The following is a 21,268-nucleotide window of genomic DNA, read 5'->3' as shown; positions in this document are numbered from 1 at the left end:
TTCTTCACCTAAAACATGACAACATTAAAAGGAACTACTTCCTAGGGTAAGCATTATTTGAGATACTTTTTGTAATCCGTTAAGTACAGGACCTGACAGAGCAAGTGTCCTCAAAAACGTTAGCCATGATGAGCCTTACACACCCGAGTCCCGGGGAACTTACCATCTCCTGAGACAGTCTTCAGACAGATTTATCCTTGCACCAAGCTGCTTTCTGTCTCCTTGTGGCCTCCACCCAGGGGTCTTAGTTTGCCTCATTAAGTCTCAGAACGTCTCGCTTCTTTCATTCGTGCAAGCCTTTTGCGGGTGTGAAGGCAGATTACATTCTACCACTCTCTTTTTTTGTTCAAGAGGAAGTGTGTCCCCTTCCGTTAAAGTAAGGCATCTGCAAACCAATTCGTTCTTTGGGTAGGTAGATTAGAGCAGGTTTTGATCTGGATGTTCTAGATACCTTTCTATTAGTGCAGCCTAAGCTAGCAGGAACCTTCTGTACGCTGTCTCGTGGCTGGTCTCAAGCACAGACCTGACACTCATCATTACATCTTATAGTTTCACCATTTCTTGAAAGGACGCAGCAAGACCATAGATAGATGGTTCTTCTGTGGCAAATGGATCCTGCTGCACAGTGAGGTCCTTGTCTGTTCTCACCTGACAGAAGTCCAGAGGAGCAGGGGGTGGGGCACTGTGGAGAGGGCTCGGGTCAGGCAGAACTCAGGTTTAATCCCAGCTCTTGCACGCCACTGTGCGCCTTGGGCAAGTGTCTTAACCTAAACCTCAGTTCATCACCAATAAAATGAGGCAACTGCTCCTGTTATCAAAAGGTTGTTGGAAATAGCAAGCGATCCACAGCATCTAGCATTCCATCTAGCACAGAGTAGGCACTTAATGTTTACCACCCCGATGCTTCCCTCCCTACTATTTCTCTGATCACCAATTACAACTGTATCTGAGCTGAGGCCGCACTGAGAAAGGGCTTCCTTTGTTCAGGATGGAGGTGACTGGTCTCTCCTTTGGATGGTAGTTGGAATGAACGAGTTCTGCTGACATGGGAAACTGCCCTGCCTTCAAAGTCTCAAACCTCTTCATCTTGGCTTTAGTATTTGGCTTCCAGTAACTTCCTTTCTTTCCCTTCTCTGGGTCTCCATGTGCTCCTGACCACAACACAATGAAGACCACCACTGCCTTTCCCTCTCTCCTAGGGAGATTCAGTCTCCCGATTTGTGTCAATTATACCGAACATCAGGCACAAACAGCTTCTTAGATCATTTCTCACCTACTGGGAAACCTGCAATCTCCTGGTCAAGTCCTTCAGCCTGGCTCACTCTCCTCACTTGTAATTATCAAGGAATACACAGATGCAAGAAATTACTGTGACTGCCGCACACCTCCTTACTCCATACGGTTCCTAAGCATTACCTGTGTATCTTGGGAACTCTCTCTTACCTGCTTCTAACCAACTTCCCCCCCATACCCATAGATCTCATAGAATCAGAGAAAGCTTCTCTTTCAGTCTGTGTGCATTCCCCAGTCATGTTGGAAACTTCCTGAGGGTTGGGCTTATGTTGTTTTTTTAAAAAAAAATTGTTGGGAGGGGTTGGGAACAAAACACTGAAAGGTAAGAGGCCACTTGCCTTCAAACACCGTCCCATCCACACAAAGCACACAAGACCTCCAGTGAGTGCTCCCATGATGCCGAGGGCCTTGTCCCCAGGGCAGTACACACATCTGAGCCCTGGTCCCTGTGTTATGTAATTTATATAAACCACCCGCGTCCTCTACACTATGTCTTCACTGCATAAAAAGGAGGGATAAGAATCCTGGCTCCTTCTGTCCTAGGAGATGGGAGCGTAGGGAAGATCACAGACATGAAAACTCAATGAGTTCCCAGAAAGAGTGGACAATGGGACTCGTAGATCAGAGGACTGAAGCATCAGACATAACAGTGGTTCTCTTGATAGTTTAATGTTATATTTGCAGCATAAATAAGGCACAATATATGTCATGGCAAGGGAGAGGGAGAAGGCATGGCTGGGGGATAACTGCTAAGTGGCGAGGGGGAAGGCAGAAGGGACGGTTAGGGAGAATAGAGCGAAGCCTCTGCCTCAGCCCCGTCCCAGAGTTTGTGAGCCTGCTCACAGGGGTCATGCTGACTTAGATGGAGGGGAAAGGAGAAGATGGTTTTGTAACAAAATAGCCAGTAGCACTGCAGCCTCCCACCTGTCAAAGGCTACCGCTGGGGGCTGGGGCGACCCAGACCACAATGGAGTTCCTTCATGAGATGGAGGGGTTTTGCTACATGTCAAAGATATACAGATGAGCAGAGATATAACCATAGATACACACTGCTTTCTTTTCAACAGATACTATGTCAGGAGGCTGCAGCCTCCACTGTTGGGGCTGGAGGCTCATCTCCCTGCCTGAAAGGTAGGTGTGTGTGTGTGTGTGTGTGTGTGTGTGTACACAGCACAGCTAAAACTCTAGCTGGTCCTTCCTGTAACAAAACATGGAGTGACCAGTCTGCAAGGGAATATGGGACTCTTGTCCAGAAAGATGCAGGACAAGTTGTAGGGATAAGTAGGACCAAGACAAACCCAGATTTTGAGATGAATGATGTGGTGGTTGTTTTAATGGGAGTAGAGGGAGGGGCTGGAGAAAATGGGAAAATATGTTAGTGCGAAGGCAGAGGATGGTACTTAAAATATCCTCGACAGCCTGCAATTTCCCAGCTGCCCCTAAGGTGATGGTTCTTAAACTTTAGTGTGCATTAGAATCACTGGAGTGCTTGTCAGAGCCCATCCTGAGTTTCCGAGTTTCCGATTCAATAGGTCAGGGGAGGGGCCCAAATGTGCATTTCTAACAAGTTCCCAGATGCTGCTGCTGCTGGTGCTGGACCCCATTCTGAGAACCACTGCCCAAGGGGAGTCAGTGAAACTAGTGCTCGTAGCCATGTTTTACAGCTAAAATGTCACTCACCAGCAGCTAGTGCCGGTGAGAGATCTGTGCTACCAGCCACCAGTAAAAAACAAACAACCCCCCCCCAACCAGCAGCTACAATAAAAACTGCGTCTACAAAAGACATACATAAGCTGCCTTAACCTTCCCTACTCTCCCCAGCCTTTTCTCATTCTGGAGTAGGATTTTACCCCAAAGAGCAATGAGTGAACTGGTACAGAGGGTGGGACTGATGCTCATTCCTGCTGGGTCAGCACCCTGGGGGGTGGGGGAGGCGGGGATTTACGTCTGTGTGCACATCTGTGTGTTGTAAACAGAAACAGAGAAATAAGTTCTGTCCTCTGAGGGGATGTTTAGGGTCGTGGGAGGCTGACCTGTCTTATTCCTCCCTCCGCCCCGTCAAACAACAGTCTAAAGAAAGCAGAAAGAGCATATCAACAAAGGCATATGTGATACAGCTAGGAGGATTGGATTCTAAACAGACTGGTTATGAAATAAAAAAAATACATTTCCTTCCTGTGTATACAATGTACAATATTAATGAAAAATAATGATTTCGGGATGGGAAGGAAGTTATGAAAGAAAGGGAGAACTTTTTTTGGGGGTGGGGGAGCTGTCTTAGGGCTAGCACCTTTAAAGGAGCCTCTCAGTGTGGAGCAGGGGAGCCTCAGAAACCACAGGAGGAATATTCAGGCTGTAGACGGCATGGTTATGATTAAACACCCCATCTACCAGGATGCGCGGTGCTGGAGGGCAGTGAATTAGGAAAGGAGCCAAAAACAATAGGCAGAGGGAAAGCAGCAAAGTGAGGTTCGGTTAGGTCATCTCTTTACCACCATCATGAGTATATGGTCTGGTGCTTAGGGCTGAGCAGAGGTGTGGAGGCTGAAGGAAGCCAGATTTAGAAGAAAAAGTAAAGGAAGTCCTACTCTTTCTAGTCTCCCTTAGTAGTGGGGGAGGTTTTCTCAGACTTTTGAACTCTCAGCAAGCTTTCTTTTAAGGGACTGGGGCAGAGAGTCCACAGATCCGATGACCTGGTGCTCATGGCCCCGTTCTCTACGGCTTTGGGTATCCAGCAGCTGTGTCTTTGGAGTGAGGTGAGAGGCCTGAGTCCTGTGTTCACTTGGAAAAGCCCCAAGATTCCACACTCCCAGCTCCTTTCAGAAAGTGTCTTCCCTTAAGTCCCTAGAAAGGCCATGGTCCTTACAAAGGGCTAAGTGACACCCTCCATGATGTCTGGTTCTGGTCCAGATGAGTCTGGAAGCAAAGAACAAGGGATAGCGGCCACACAGTTGGCAGCAATAACAAGGTGAGTGGTACTCTCCTTGACCATGAGAGAGGCTTCAGGGTCAACAGTTGTTCTGCCTTCTTAGTGACACTGAGGACCAACTAAAAAGCTGTACGTGGGGTTCTGTCCTGCCCTTTCCTCATGTTACTGCTGCTTTACTATGAAGGTTCTGCCAATGTCCCTCATTAGGCCCCCAGTACTAACTTCCCACTGATGAAAATGAAACAAGGACTCGAGAATTCGACCCGGGGGCTAAGAAGCTAAATAAGACCTTCTGCATAAATCAGCCATCCTACACGGGACAGACTGGCAGGACTCAAACCCCTCCAAGGCAAGCAGTTAGGCAGGGCATGTGTGTAGTGACCGCTGATTCTTCTTAACTTGAAAAACACTTGACTGAAGGGGGAAGAAAAACAGTGAAGGGTCTTATGAAGGCTCCTTAGGAGCCATAAACTCAGTCAAGCTTAAGGGCAAGGCTGCTAGTGGGAAATCAAGATAATAAAAAATGAAATAAAACTAAAGCAGGAGAAAAGCCCAGGGAGCAGCCGTCTAAAGAAAAAGTCCTGAGCACAAGTCATGGCTGTGAATTTTTAAAGGCAAGTGGCATCCCTGGAGGTGGTAACCTGCACCCTGACCATCTGCCAGGCCATTTGCTAGTCTGAGTCACCTCAGGGGCTGTTCCTGCTGGCTCCCGGGTGGCAGAGGATGAGAAAACCAGGTTTTCTCTCCTTTCTCTTCACCAGGTGTGGCTTGTTCAGCACCGGCTCTGAAAAGTAGGAGGGGAAATTAAAAACAAATGCAGTAGAACATGTTATCTGGCTGGCTTACCAGTTTATCACTCTGAGAAGACGGGAATCTCGTAGCTTAGAACATTTCCTTATTCCCCTATGACAGCCGATTTTGGAAGACATAATAAGAAAGGAAGCTGGGAGTTATTCTGTATGTATGTTTAAGATGGAGATGGGAGAGATGGAGAAAAGGACATTCTTGGCTTCGGCAGATGGCAGAAGGTGGCTCTGGGACAATTGGAAGGGTTTCATACTTGAAGGGATATTAAAGCTGACACATCTAGCCACAGGTCCCTGGCTTTGGATTGCTTCCTATGGCCCTGTTAGAAATTGCATAGTTCAGAGCCAAAGGAAGATGAGAAGTCTTCATGGGGAAGAAAGAGGGACAAGAGGGATGAATTTCTCCCACTGTAACCTGACTCCAAAGTAAGAATGGCCGAGAGCAATAGGCACCAATTTCCCATGTAGGCCAGACCCTTCCCACGTAGCAGGGCTCTTCTGCTGAGATTAGTGCTGCGCCTCTCCCTCTCCAGCCTCCCTCCATCGAACCTTATACTCAAGAAAACCCACTCAGAAAAGTGCTCTGATGCCTCAGAGTCCTGGGGTTTGGACTATGAAGAAGCACTGCATCTAGGGGGCAGAGAGCAGAAAAAAGCTGAAGAAATGCTGCAGAACGAGAGACCTCGTGGCTAGGCTAGGGGCCTGATGAAAGAGAAGGTAGATACGGAAGGTGTGTGACACTTGTGAATATAAAACCCTAGCTCAGAAAAGACAGATGTGTGAGGCTGAGACACAGGGGTTAGAGTGAGGGAGCACAGGAGTCCCCTACGTGACAGCTTCCAGAGAGCTGCATCTGAACTAGTTATGGAGGAGAAAGAGGGGCAGTGATGGAGATGGGAATGAAGAGGGAGAGGCAGGAGTGGACAGGTGACCAAAAGGAGTATGTATGCTTTGGTCAGTAAACGCTTACAAAACTTAAAAGAATCAATCCAGTAACCTGATGGAACGAGTTTATAAACTACATTGTTCCGCCTGCCTTGGGTTAGACTGAAGGATGGAACGGGGAAGGGAGGAGTCAGCCAGTCAGATCCCAGGCTCTTTCCCTTTTCACTACCAAGCGATACCTAATAAGGCCACACACAAGATGAGGTCGCCAAGGCTTAGTAGGAGGCGGAAAAGACCCCACTACTAGACTGGGGACACTCAAGAGACAAAATGAGGTACCCTCTGGAAATAGATGAAAAAGGACTGGAAGTCTTGGGGTTTTGTTTCTTTTTACTTTTTTTGTTGTTTTGGTTTTTCTGGTGGAAGGTAGGGAGAAGGACTAAAGTTTATGGAAGAGCTGGAACATATTGCTACTTCACACATCAAAGGTAACCTTACATTCACTGTAAGGCAATGTTTTGACTAGGATTTTGGAAGGAGAAAAAGAGATAAATAAGCAGCTACTGGGAGACAAAGTCCTGAGTCCATGGGGGGTGGGGGAGCTGGGGATGGGTCAGCAGGTGATATGCCATCAATTCTTGCTCCCTCTACTGAGCAGGAAGTGGCACATGCTGCTGAGGAACAAGAAGGGAACAGTCACGGCTTAGTGGGAAGAGAGGGAACTGAGAAACCCAAAACCTAGAGGTGCAAGAGTTAGTGTTAAAAGAGACAGGTACACGTGCATGGGCAGGGGTGATTGTTCGGACCATGTAGAAAGGCCTTTGGCTGTGGGGACATCAGAAACCCCCCTTGGGGGATGATCTATGTGGCTCGGGTTGGGAGGCTCCTAGTACAGGTATCAACATACACAACCATGTGGCTGAAGAGAAAAGCCCCGCATCTGTCCATTACTCACAACACACAATTTTCCCCCCATGCTGCCATGTCCAAAGCAGATGGGAGGGGATAAGATGACATCTCTCTTGGCTCTCGGACGGGCGAGCTCTGGCTGGGGACCTCTCCACCGGGGGAGGCATCATCTGCCCGCAGACTGGGACTGTGGGGTCATGATCACATGTGACTGTATGGGCATGCTCAGTTCTGTCCTTTGGCTGGCCATCTGAGTGAGGACTGAGGTGGCCACGGCTTCCGCTGCAGAGCGAACACTGAGGCCATTGCTAGGTGCTGTTGCTGAGCTGTGCTGAATCACGGGGGCTGGAGAACCCGTGGGCTCGGAGCTTTCCTTGGGGCTTTCTGCCGAGGAAGGAGGGCAAAGAGCAGAGAGTGAGTGGTTAGAAAACAGATGGGGAAACAGGAGGGACTAACTTTTGCTGTAATTCTAAAGAAGACCAAAGCGAAAGGAAGCCCATCTTTTTTTTTGGAGAAGAAACTTCTCAGATTATTGACTACTAAGCCCTGAATGAGCTAGGAAACAGTGAGGTGTGAGAAGTGAAGCAAGAATTAGGTCCAAATTAACCTATCTTTCCCAATAAAGTGAATCCCCAACATGTTAATTATACCGTCTGGCTTTTAGGTCTTTGTATGTAGTTCATGACCCCTACTGGAATGTTCTTCCTCTTATTAATGTTTTTAAAGCCCGTTTACAAAGTGGTGATTTAACACATTGTTTGTGGGAAATGAGTAAACTCGTCATATCGCCTCTAGCTGGAACTGGCAAAAATTTTGCAAAGTAAATAAATAGAGACCTCTTTTTAAACTAAAACACTGAAAGTTGCATAGAAAAATATCAAATAGATCGAAAGATATGAATATTTTACGGAAAGTCTAATTTTGGCGAGAAAATGTCAAAAAAGCCCCGCGTTACGACGTGATTTGGCAGGAAAATGCCCGCTTACAAAGTGTTAAAATAGATTTCTTTTTAGCTATCCTCTCTGATTAATCCCCACAGGAACGGAATCATTCCCTTCTTTTTATCTTCCTTTAGCACACAGTTGCACCACAGGTAATCCTGGTAAGTACCAAGCTACAATCAAATGACGTCATGAACGGTCAGTCTTTGGGCGAAGGTTCACTTACCACAACAAACCCCAAAGAGGTCTCTTAGACCCTCCTGACTATCAACTAGCTCGGCATTAATGATTTAAAACAGTTATTAGGAGTTACGCCACTCTACCTGAAGTGACAATGACATTTTACTAAACACAAATATCTGAGCTGCATACAAAGATAACTCCATGTTGCTCACCAGTCAAGGAGTTTTATTAAACAGAAGACTACTGAAACAGATGTGGAATAAGGGCAAACTTCCCACAGTTGGTTATATTTTGAACCTAATGAATGCCTAAGTCTTCTTTTAGAGTTCAAATATTACCTCCTCTGTGAAGCCTTCTTTGTTGTGTTCAGGAAATTAACTATTTAATTGTTTGTGCTTTCAGAATACACATTCGTTTGTTTCCTAAGCATCACCTGTGTGCCAAGCACTGGGGTATATAAAGAATAAAACGGGCCCTTTTTCCAGGAAGCTCCCAGTCTAGGGGCTTTTTGACTGGGACCTATGCTTATCTTATTCACCGGTTGACAGGTTTATCTCCTCACAATCCTATGAGTCTCTGAGAGGTAGGGACAGTGTCTAATTTGTCTTCTGTTGAGTACCTACTATAATGTTTACACCACACAGCAAGAACTAAATATATCTTTGCTGTAACAAATTGTCAGAGTTCCTGTAGGGACTGGGTAGAAAACTGTAGACTTTATACTGATAAATACTCAGTCCTTTTCTTCCTTTAGCCCATGAAAAGTATTTAAAATAGTTGATCACTAAACATCTTGAAACACGTTATCTTGGTTTACACTTGGTTATCACACTCAGCTGATTGTCCTCCTACCTTCTTGGCTGCTCATTCTCATTCTGCTTTGTGAGTTCCCTCCCATCTCTCTGACCTCTAAATGCTGCAGTACCCCAGGGCTCCGTCCTGGGACTTCTCTTTTTCTGTTTATGCTCTCTCCCTTGACAATACATTTCATCCTGTTTCATGGCTTTAAAAACGAACTGTATGCTGCTGACTCCTACAGTTGGATCTCCTAGCCTTCCTTCCGAACTGCAGACCCATATAACCAGCTGTCTGCTGGCTGACTGCTTGACCCCATCTGCAAGCCTAATAGGCTTCTTAAACTCAGATCATCCAAAACTTAGCACCAAATATACCTCCCAGTCCATTTCTTCCTCCGCTTTCCCCTCTCTCAATTAATGGCAAATCCATTCTTGTAGTTGCTCAGGCCAAAAACGTTGGTGTAATTTCTGATTCTTTTTCTCGCATACTGCCCCACATGGCCCATCATGAAACCCTGTCACTCTAACTTCAAAATATCCTGAATTCAGCCCCTTTTCACCACTTTCACTACCACCATCCTGGCCCCAGGCTGCACCGTCTCTTGCACGTATGACTGCAATAGCCTCCTAAGTGGACTGCCTGCTTCTCTGCCTGTGCATTCCTGTACTCTCCAACAGAGCGATCCTGTTCAAACAGAAGTCTCATCAGTCATGTCACAGCTTTGCTGAAAACTGTCTACTGGTCAATGTAGAGTCAAAGCTGAGGTCCTCACTGTGACAGATGAGGTCCCACACAGAGACACGCCCTTTACCTTCCTTACCTCATCTCCAACCACTGTCCCATTCTCCCCAGGCCAGCTATGCCGGCCTCCTTGATGTTCCTAGAATGTGCCAGGCACGCTCCCACTTTGGGTCTTTGCATTCGCCCTTCCTCCTGCTTGTAGTATTTTTCTCCCACATAAATGAATGGCTAGCCCCCTCACTTCCTTAAGGTATTTATTCAAAAGCCACCTCATCTGAACTTTCAACCCTGTTGCCAACATTTCCTATTTCTCTTCCTTGTGTTATTTTTTTCTTCCAAGCATTTAGTCATCTATTTAACATACCATATATCTCCACTTATTTATCTCATTTACTGTCTGTTTCACTTATTAAATACTGTGTTTCCCTGAAAATAAGACCTAGCCGGTCTTTTGGAGCAAAAATTAATATAAGACCCGGTCTTATTTTACTATAAGACCTGATAATATAATATAATAACAATATAATACCTGGTCTTATTTTACTATAAGACCGGGTCTTACATTAATTTTTGCTCCAAAAGATGCATTAGAGCTGATTGTCCGGCTAGGTCATATTTTCGGGGAAACGGTATAAGCCCCTCCAGGGCACGGAATTTAATCTATTTGGTTCCCTATTATATCCTCAGCACATAAAATAGTCCCTGGCACAGAACAGCTTAATAAATGAATGAACATATTAAAATTAAAATAGAGATGTTTAAAATTGGTGATGTGGTTACTCTTTTTCTATGGGAACACATCGGTGAAATGATAAAGACAGTGGAAAAATATTACAATATATCATAATTCGATAGCTAGTATTTCTATGAATTTATTTAATTTGTATGGGAAATTTGATTTATTGACTTTTACCATCCAGAAGCAAATTATTCACAATAATTTTAATTTCAGGATTGTGCCTGCCAGAGCACAACTGTGACTATCTCTTCCCGGTACTATATTATGTGTGCTCATAGATTACAAACGGAAACCAACATCAGCCCATCATTAGAAAGGCAAAACACACTGCCCCCAAATCCCAATTCTTAATACACCCTAATGTATCACCTGCTGTTTATATTCTCTCGAGGCCAAGGCGGTGTCTTTGGAATAAGAAAGACCTGAATGTGAATCTTGGCTCTGCTGCTTCACCAGCTGTGTAACTTCAGGTAAGTCACTAATCTGAATGCAGTTTTCTGGTGTATAAATGGAGATAAATATCTATTTTGTAAGAAAATTGGGAAGATGGCAGAGTGCCTAACACGAAGAAGGCACCCAATAAATACTGCCACCCTTTATCTCCAACTGTGACAATTAGCATAACTTTATATTCTCAAAAAAAATTTTTTTAGGACTGGTTGCTCCACAAAGGCTGCTCACTTATCAGTTTGGAGCCCTCCAGAACATTCAGCATGGAGTTATGAAATTATAAGCAGCTGAGACACCCAGTACATGCAGTTAACTAATGACTGACCTTGCTTGGGTTGTGAGCCACTCACCTAAATAGCCTTGGGTCTTTTTCTGTAGTGCAGTGACGGGGCAGTCTTTATGAGCTAACAGCAGCTGTTTCAACTGGGCCACTTCATTGCGTAGTAACGTGACTTCATTCTGAGGAGGGAGGGAAGAAAAGGGTATTAAGAAAATTCATCCTCCACTCTCAAACCCCCAGTGACTATCCCTCAAAGTGAGGACAGAATGCTGCCTGGATTTCCTCTCCCAAATCTGGGAAGACTTCTGATCCAGCAAGGTTTCAGACAGCCCAGGATCAGTAAAATCATTAATTCAATGACAGGAGCTGCTTACAGTATAAAGTAGGAATCTACAATAGAAAAATTACTCCTATTTAGGATAAATATGATTATACCAAAATTAATAATGCGTTATGTCCTCTAAGAAAGACTGCTTCCAGGAATCTATTTAACAGAACGATCTACTCAAGTGCATACAATGTTTACTTCAGCATTGCTGTTCTAGCAAAAAATTAGAAACACTATACATATCCATACCTTATAATATAACCACACTATAGAATGTACAAATATACAGCTATTAAAAAAATGAGGTAGCTCTTCTATGTACATGATTAGCTCTCCAGGAGAGACTGTTAACCTCGTTATGTTAAAACAAGCACACAGTCCCTCCCTGACTGTACTTACAAATGAAAATAACATTTATAAATACATACTTGTCTGGCAGGCGCACAACAAACTTACCTACAGGGAAGAGAATGAGTCTGGGACAGGCATACTGAAGAGGGACTTTGTTTTTTATTCTACATCTCTGTGTGTGTGTATATATGTGTATATTACACATATGTAATATATAAAAACATATTTACATATTACCTTTGTAGTGAAAGATTTTCATAAATAATCAGAAGGGAAAATAATATTCAAGAAAACATAAGGATAATAATTGTTCTATTTGTGCTGTGTGGCTTTTTCTTTCTTACATTAAGCTACATTATCTGGGGCAAAGACACTTCCCTTTGGGGGTCCCATGACCCCTGCCCGAGTTTACTCTGACTTAAAAGAGCAGCCTAGGGTGCTTAATCTAATTCTCTTCATCCAAATGGGTCTATCGATGACTCATTCTAGTAGCAGATTTTGGAGTAGATGGTCTTTTCCAATCCCTGGGTAAGAGATTTCAACTCTGTCAAGGGATTCTTTCTGCCTTCTTCCTGGAATGTCTCCTGGATCTGTCCCAACTTAAAGAATTACCATCTTCTACTAAGTTGTCCCACTTTTTTCTGATTCATTTCCACTTTCCAGATTCAACAATCCCAACAGTCATCCAGGACCCACTCACACTCAGCTGAATGTTCTGAGAAGTGAGTTCCTCTGCCTTCTTCTCTAAGGAGGACACCCATAACTTCCGCTTTTGACGGCAGCGAGAGGCTGCAGCCCGGTTGCGCTCCAGGAAGCGCTGCCTCCGCTCGTCCGGATCTTCATCCACTGTGCGTCGCCGGCGCCCTCCTGTGCTAGGGGTGGGCTGGGCCGGTGAGACCTGCAGTCCAGGAAGAAAGAGGAGTTATGTGAAAGGAACAGCAATCCTTTCCAAATATAACCTGATGTTAGGTATATTAGTAAGATCTGGTAAAGACCTGGTAAAATGATGTACCAGTCTCTGTAACCACAGCAAGTCTCATCACTATGAGACTTAGCTTCTCATTTTGTGGTAGTTCCTCATTCTGCCTCCCATTTCCTCCCAGTCTTCTCAGTCCCATACTTAGACAAACCACAGTTCAATTGGAAACTGATCACTTCTGAGACAAAATGAAAGTAGGATCACTTTTTGTTTCTTAACAGCAATAGGGAATCTTGTAGACAGAGAAATTGTAAAGAAGGGTGTTGGGAACTTTAAGTGAGACTGTGGAATAAAAAAGTTCAAGAATCACTGATTTGGGCAAGCAATATATACAAACAACTGGGTGCTACAATAAGTTTCAGAAAATATTTTACTACCAGTGAGATAAGCTAATATGGAGAGATAAGGATTAGCATATTCTTTTTACTTATAATCAGTTATTAATCGTCCTCAGCAACCCCTCCCTCATCTTGTTTGTTCTATTCTGTTTTTAAACAGAAAAGCATTTTTAATCCCTTTATAAAATTGGTGATAGAGGACTGTCTTTGTCTTTAAACTTTAGTGTCCCTTGTCACTAAGGCTCTTTTGGGTCGTCTTCCCTTTATGTTACCTCATATATGTTCAAAAAGGCAGACCAATTTTATAATAATAGCAAAAATTAAAGTGCAGGAAGGTAACCCATGTGTATAAAAGAAACTATATAATGTAAAACAACGCCAAAAATAAATTTGTCCTGGATCTGTTGCTTTTAGGGAACATCTATATTGGTAGTTCCCAAATGCCTGAGCTCCTATCGGTTGCATGAGAATAAGCATGAGCTTATAAAAAATAGAATCTTAAACTTCCCTTCAGACCACACTGAATCATGTTCTCCATTTATATAAATAATCAAGAGATAATTTTATTTATTCAAACTAATATTATCTCTCCCAAAAGAAAAATGGGGGAGGAAATTTTAAATTTAATTTAATGAGTTAAAGGCATTGGGTCATTGCTTCTCACTATAGTAAGGGAGGTTTACACAAATTCTCTTAACATTTTAAATTTCCTCTTTGTCCTGAGCTCACTGAAGCACATGTAAAGGTTGGTGCAGTAGGAGGGTGGGGAAAAGGAAATGATAGATTCCAATTCTCTCATAGGCAACTCAGTAACTCATGCAGATTAGAATGGAGGTGAAAGAACAGGCTGAGAGACAGAAGGGAAGAATGAGGAGAAAAGGAATCAGCGGGGACTGAAAAGGAAGTCATGTCATTTCCTCAACAGGCAAAGCAGCACAACTGGTACTGCTTTACCATCTCGAGGGACTGGCATTAGAAGGGGTCCCACAGGGTGGGAAGGCTTAGCTTCCAACAAGAAAACTCAAATGAAGGCTTTGTTGTTGGTCAAGCTTTAAGGCAGCCTATGGCCATTAAATGTTAGGACATGTGCTGGTAACTGATGAAGCACATGGTGACATCAGTAAAAGAGGCTGGGCAAAGAATGCAACTCTAGAAACCGATCTTAGGCTGTTGTCACCTGTCCAGCACAGACAATACAAGAACTGAGGCCTATTCAGTTTTCAAAGAAATTTACCAGAGGCCTCCTTGAGAAAAGAATTGGGCATCTAATTTCTCCATGATAAAAAGGGATTAAACTGATTAAGGTTTTTCTGTTGTTGTAAGATTTAATAGATGGAAAGAGACAAGGGGAGCCTCCTTGGGTGCACAAAGCAGTGAGGTTTTGTCACATTTTAGAGGGTTCTGTAGATACAGTAATTGCATATAGATAAAAAAAAAACACCCAAATTGAGACCTCCTCTGTGACAGTTCTGCATTATCCAGTCTATTTGCATGTAAATATAACACAATGGTGGATAAAGAATAGCGCATTTTGCTACAGTCAAATTGTCAACAAGAACCAAAGCTCAGGAAGATGCCCAGAAAGCTGAAATCCATTCTTTAACTTTTCTGCTCCTTGAAAAACATAGGACATAAAGAGTAAGGGTGACACAGCTGGTTCCCCCATCCAAGGGCCCACCCCACTGACCTGTGGCTGGGCAGGGGACGGGGCGTCAGGGTGCTGGATGAGGATCTGGCTCTGCTCAGGACGGGCCGTCACCATGGTGCTGGCAGTACCCACCACCATTCCACAACCACCATTGATGGAGGAGACTTGGTGGGTTAGGGTGGCTTTTAGTCTCTGTGGGGAAAGATTTAAAAAATAAAAAAACAAAAAACAAAAGCTTGTCAAGAGTGTGATTCTGTCAAGGGTGGAAGAGTGGGCTTAGATTTTATTACTGACCTTACAGATAGCTAAAATTTCCACACCAATTTTCCCTTAACAGAGGAATTAAAAGAAAATGACAGGGAGAGAGAATGTGCACCTGGATCCCTAAAATGCCTACTCTGTTCCCTGGCTGTCATCCTGGGCACAGTTGGAGGGTGGGGGGTTGCTGAAGCAATAGAGTCCAGATGAAAGCTCTCTCCTGGAACCGGGCCAGGTGCTGGTTACGCAGCTATACACCTCTTGGCCAGCTCTTCTGCCCACTCATCCACCCTCCATCTGTCACCCTGGAACTGAAACAGCGAGTGTTCCACTCCAAACAATCTGTGCTGCCTCTTCACTGCCATGGTCTATGTACCAGGCTTTAAAGGTAGAAGAGAGGAGACAGGAGTCCGGAATCAGGGTCTTGTCTCCTACAGACCTCACAACAAGGTGTCTGTAACTTTGCAAGTCCCAGAAAGTTCCTTTGTTTGGCTCGCTTGAGAAACCTAGGCTGATAAAACCGCTTCTTTCAGAAGGGCCACTATTGCCCCAGGCTGAGATGTACTCACCATCTTGGCTTCTGATGGCATTGGGTGGCCAGAGGGAGAAATGGAACCACTGCTGTTAACTGGTGGGCCAGGGATCCCAGGAATGTTGGGCACCATAGACACAGGCCTGGCCAGCTGGGTCAAGACAAGGAAGAACCAGAAGGGAACATAATACTATTGGTGGGCAACAGCTTCCCAAAATGAAATGCCTTTGAGATTGGCACGTCAGGGTCGTTCTGTGCGACCTTCCCATAGGGTGTGCAGGGACAGCCTGGGAAATACCTCCCCCCGTGGAACACCACAGCATAGGGAATCTAATTCTTCAGTGCTATGACAATTTCTGTGGGAAAGGCTGGGGCTGTATATTGAGGAAAGCGGTGGGCAATTTGGGAGGTGCTAAGTGCCAAGTGAAATCAACCAATCAGCAGGCTGGCAAGATCAATTCCTAGAGCAGGAGCCAATTGTCCAGATGAGTCTTTATCTAGTGTTCCACAGTGCTGGGTTGGCAGAGGTTAGTGAAGTATTGGCCAGGCTGCCACGCTCAACTAATACAGACCACAGCCCATGTTTCCCTGGGGCTCATGTGTGTTTATGAGCATTCAGGTGGAAGGGAGGGATTAGTGTGGTGCTGGCTTGGCTGCCCCCACTACAGAGCTCACCGATATAACAGAAGGCATCTGGACCGGAGGCCCTGGCAGCATAGGCATGGTCTGTCCATTAGCAAGATGCATGACGAGAGGCAGGGAGCCCGTGGGAGACCTAGAAGAGACATGAAGTGAAATGTCACAATACAGACCCTTTTGCCTATGGATCTGCCTCCTATAATACAGCAGATTTTCCAGTCTTCTCTAGTTAGGGAAGTGAAAGGGCAGCATTGTAAAATCTTGACACCCTCATGAAGGTGGAAAGAGCATTCCTTAATGCTACTTACCTAACCTTACAGATAGAGAAATGGCAAGATCTTTACATTGTGCAAGTTAAACAAACACCACTGAACTCAAGTGGGTGGGAAGCTAATTCTATTAAGAGTTTTTAACAATTAAATAAACATCCCTACCACTGCCATGGATAATTTCCATTTTGCCTTAGGCAAGGGAGACTTGGACCAAAGTTGTCATTTTGCAAAGCTGAATTATGTCATATGATAGCCAAATATGAATAAATTTCTCTTGCTCCTTTCCACATTTTGCTCTACCCGGCCCACAAAAGATGTCCCTTTGTATTTCTCCTAGTGGGTCCAGAGAACAATAAGCTACAAGAGGCTGAATCCTGAAAATAACCTCTTAACTTGTGGGTACCTGGGGACAGGATCTCAAGTCATCTCGTTAGGAAATGTGTACGGGCCATGCCAGGAGTGAAGACAAATAGACAAACAAAATGAGGGGTAACAAAGACTAAGAATCCTGAGACTGAGGGAAGCATTCAAAAAAGATGACTTAATGGGTTTCATCCCCTCAATCAGTAGCACCCCAATAAACTTCTACAGATTGAGATCAAGAACTAAATATAGTTTCCTATGCAGCCTCCATCATTACGGTGAAATTCCGGTTTCAAGGATTCTTCTTTTAGATCGAAGAAATATTAAGCCTCCAAATTAAGGAAGTATTACCCTGAAATAAATACTTGCTTCTCTACTCAAAAAGTAAAGGAGATTCTGTTTATCCACGGAAAATTTATTTTGAGAGACAATCTCAGTGACTCATTTTTCTTGAGTATTCAAAAACAGTCCTTGTTTCATCAAATAATTTCACAAAGTGGAAAAAGATTCAGGCTTCACTATTTTTCCCCGCTCTCTTTACTTACCCCAGTTGCCTGTTGGATGGTGGAGCCTGTGTGATGACAGAAGTTGGGGAGGGAAGAGTTGGGTGAAGTGGATCATAGCCCAAATGGAGAGGCAGAGAGCCAGGACGCACGATGGTAGGTGTCGGGGTAGAGATCACAACAGGCTTTGGGGCAACCTCCTGGGGAGAAGAGACCAACAAATCACAGAATGCTGTAAGCGGCTGCTTATAGGGAAATACGTAGCTGGTAGAATCTACTACAAATTTATTGGAAAGAGCACTAGCGTCACTCCATGGACTCATGTCACTCCATGGACTCATGTCACTCCATGGTTATGGACTATACCTCATTCACCCATTCAGTAGGAATGCTGAGTTAAGACTTTTTGCGATCTCCCTTTCAGGGATAATGGCTATATGAATGACAGTTGAAAACTCACTTGAAATCTTTGCAGAAGCACTGCAGTATCATACAAATTCTAAGGACTGCTATAATTTTTCACAATCTAGATAATGTCATTCTAAACTTGAGGCCTGAGTGTCCTCTGATCTCTAATGGGAAAAGGCAGGTCTAATACTGGCGATAGGCAACCCATTATCTCCTACAGACCCCTTTCAAAAAGGGCTATAGAGGTTTAAATAATGATCATATTGTAATAAAACAAACTGCTTTCCACTGTTAACTTGTTAGGATCTTAGATTGTCAGTGGCCACCCTGGCCTTGAAAACATCTCCAGATGGCCTTTAATGTGTTTCCCCGAAAATAAGACCTAGCCGGACAATCAGCTCTAATGGGTCTTTTGGAGTAAAAAGACCCATTAGAGCTGACTGTCCGGCTAGGTCTTATTTTCAGGGAAACACGGTAGGACATGGTTGCTGATGAAAAGGAGAAAGAGGGGGGAATGTTGTAATGTCTTGGGAAGTAAAATTTGGAGAAGGGTAAAATGAGGTGTAGATGCTCTATCCAAAATGGATATTAAAATTAATAACTACTGGCAGAGCAGCAGAGAGACTGGAAGGAGGCATGAGGGGGCTTCTGAGGTTCTGATAATATCTGGGTGCTGGTTACACAGACTATAAACTTTGTGAAAACTCAGTGAGCTGTATACTTACAATTTATGTACTTTTCTGTACATGTGTTGTATTTCAATAAATTTATAAAAAATACTATTTTGTAAAAAGTTTCCTTCAAAAAAATAATATTCAGAATCCTGGTAGATATTCCCTTTAAGTTAACTAGAAGATGTCCCTCTGGGAAGACCTTTTTTTCCCCTAAATTGTTTAATGTCCAGTTTATAAATTATGTGATTTTTTTCACTTATTAATTGAAGTACAACATACATATAGTAAAGTGCAATTAATCTAAAGGACACAAATAAATGACTTTTTCCATATGTAAAATCAAGACAGAGACCATTTCCAGCACCCGTATCCCTTCCTAATCCATACCTTTCCTCACAAGAGGTAAACATTATTCTGAGTTCTATCATCATCAAATAATTTTGCCTCTTCTTGAACCTGATGTAAACGGAATTATATAGAATGTACTTTTGTGTCTGAATTCTGTTGTTCAATATAACATATTTGAGATTCATCCACATTGCTGTGTATCATTAGTTCATTCGTTTTAAATGCCATGTAGTATTCCATTTTAGAAATATACCACAATTTGTTTATTCATTTTCTTGTTGATGGACTACTTCCAGTTTTTTTATTATTATCAATACAATATATTCTCATATACTTCTTTTGGTGGACATACACACTAATTTCATTTCCACATAGACTTAGAAGTGGAATTGCTGGTTGAATAGAGAATAGGTATAATTCACATAAATCTTCTACACAACATTTATTTAAAAATAAAAAATCCTCCTGTATCACACACTATTTATGAAACTAATGAATCAAAATGTAATCTATTAATGAACATGTGGGTGACTCTCGGTAGAGCATTTTACCTTGTCCTTGAGTGGCGGGGAGCAGGGGCTGGAGGCAGGGCTGTCAGGTGGGGATGAGTCTACCTCCAATGGCTCCTCTTCTTTGATTTTGATGTCTGGTGTGGAAGGCAGAGACATGTCGAGGGGCCCGGCAGCAGCCTGTTCAAGAGAGTAATGAGCATACTTTAACCCCATGATGCCCTTCAGGATGAATCTGTAGCTTTCCAGTTAAAAGATGAGGGAATATACTTCTTACTAAGAAGTTCAGCACTTATTCAGAACACCAAACCGCAAGTCAAAGAAACGTGGAGCCTAGGTTTTACGTAGAACTCTGGCCAAGTCATTTTAACTATAAAATGGAGATAACACCTGCTTCATCATGGATGAATACGTACAAAGATTCTCAAAGGAAAAAAATTGTTAGAACGCTTATAAAGACCCTGAAAGGGGGAAAAAAGATGTCATTTAAATCCATGCAACTATTATGCTATTATTTTTCAGCAAAATAAAATGATTACTGAATTCAGTGCCTGCCTTTTCCCAACCAGCTCTGTTGGCCACTGGAGAGCTGTGGCCAACACTTTTTTGCCAACCAGAATGACTAGATTACCCAATTACCAATAGCACATAAAGACAAATCGGCTATTAAAGTACGGCAAACAAGATAAGAAAGATCTTTTCCAGGGAACTCCCAATGCTCGATGGTGATCTCACCCCAAAATCTGGTGCTACAGGCTAGGAATTAGGAAGATACGGTTTTAAGGTAACAAAGAAAGGAAAGGCTGATTACTTGATTAGTGAAAGAAATTAGAACTTGGTCCTAAGAGCAGGACTGGAGAAAACCAGAAAGAAAAGAGTACTTTTCCAGTAGTGGTGCAATCACCTCACAGAACTGTGGAGCCATAAATGGCTTTGCAGGGAACAATAAACTATCTGAGATGAGGGCCCTGACACTGCACCATGAGGGGGGGAGGGGCTGGCATTGCAGTTCAGTGATAAAGTAGATCCTTTGTTCTATTCTTTTCATATCCTAGGCTTCTTGGTGAAAGAGGAGCTTGTTTCTAACTTTTCCCTTGCTACCTTAATCCCTAAAAACCTTCTTGGTAGTTGGGCAAACTGAAGATAATCTGGTGTCTACCATATTAGAGAAGGTGGTAATGGTTCCTTTTCTCCAATCTGATGGTGGTAAGCAACAGCAAAGATGTCTTCATTTCTGCCCTCATTTTCTCTACATTGCTAAAATGTCAGGCCCATTGAGCTAATTCTGGGATCCCTGAAGTCAGACGGTGGTGGGAAGGAGAGGCCTCTCCATAAATACAACCACAAGTTTAAAGTCCCCTCGAGGCACCTCCTACAAAAGCTGTGGTTCAGGAAAGTTTTGGGCTCATAAAACACTCCTGGAGGCAGTCTTCCACAGAGTCTGTGCTTCCTGTCAAGGTGAGGTGAAGACCCCCCCCTCCCCCCCGTGTATGCAGGAAGAAATATCGAGAGATACCCAATGAGTAAAGGCCTGACCAACTTCGTGTTCCCCCAAAAATAAGACCGGATCTTATATTAATTTTTGCTCCAAAAGACACATTAGGGCTTGTGTTCAGGGAATGTCATCCTGAAAAATCATGCTACCATAGGGCTTATTTTCCGGTTAGGGCTTATTTTTGGGGAAACACAGTATGAATGGCCTCCCAGAAGTGTCAACTGAGCTAAAACTGCAGTGGAAAAGACCGGAAGCTTTCAAAGGGAGGCTAATTTTTAAAAATTTACCTATAATGAATTTGGTTCAAAATACTTCACATCCTGGTGAAAACAATTTGACTGATTTCTTTGTTTTGGGGGAGGAAGAAATGACAGGAGGGATGTGGTAGGGAAGCTGTAAAATGAAATTGTACTATACAGGTTGAAGCAACTGAGAGATAAGAGACCTGGGTCTCCAAAGAAAAAGCATGAAGAGAAGACTGTGGTTAGTTCTGCCTTTTGAAAGTAGAACTACAAATATATACCACTAAGTTGGCCCGCTTTTTCACTTGGAGGGACATAACATGAAAAGAAGCTCCCTGAAAGCTAGAGCATTTGGAAAGATCTCCAGTGATAAGGAGACTTTATCTTGCATTCTTAAAATTTAAGTTGAATGGAAAAAATCATGCAC

General features: G+C 43.5%; 1 protein-coding gene across 5 annotated transcripts in view; it reads right to left on the bottom strand.

Annotated features, from left to right (window-relative positions):
• Positions 1-4,870: 4,870 nt before the first annotated feature.
• The window catches only part of LOC109443728 (cyclic AMP-dependent transcription factor ATF-7), a 74,333-nt gene continuing 57,935 nt past the window's right edge, over positions 4,871-21,268 (bottom strand). For 4 of the 5 annotated variants that reach the window (XM_019724426.2, XM_074325612.1, XM_019724427.2 and 1 more), the window contains 8 exons: positions 19,147-19,284; positions 17,208-17,365; positions 16,064-16,163; positions 15,426-15,539; positions 14,638-14,790; positions 12,334-12,531; positions 11,025-11,133; positions 6,288-7,206 (listed from right to left, as the gene is read on the bottom strand). In XM_019724426.2, coding sequence (XP_019579985.1) covers positions 6,989-7,206; positions 11,025-11,133; positions 12,334-12,531; positions 14,638-14,790; positions 15,426-15,539; positions 16,064-16,163; positions 17,208-17,365; positions 19,147-19,284 — 1,188 coding nt within the window. In that variant the 3' untranslated portion in view covers positions 6,288-6,988. Of the gene's footprint in view, positions 5,007-6,287; positions 7,207-11,024; positions 11,134-12,333; positions 12,532-14,637; positions 14,791-15,425; positions 15,540-16,063; positions 16,164-17,207; positions 17,366-19,146; positions 19,285-21,268 lie in introns of those variants that run through there. The other variant, XR_002136737.2, reaches the window with a different exon arrangement.

Source organism: Rhinolophus sinicus, linkage group LG02 (assembly GCF_036562045.2).
Source record: "Rhinolophus sinicus isolate RSC01 linkage group LG02, ASM3656204v1, whole genome shotgun sequence".
NCBI lineage: Eukaryota > Metazoa > Chordata > Mammalia > Chiroptera > Rhinolophidae > Rhinolophus > Rhinolophus sinicus.
This window is presented reverse-complemented; position numbering and strand designations above follow the sequence as displayed.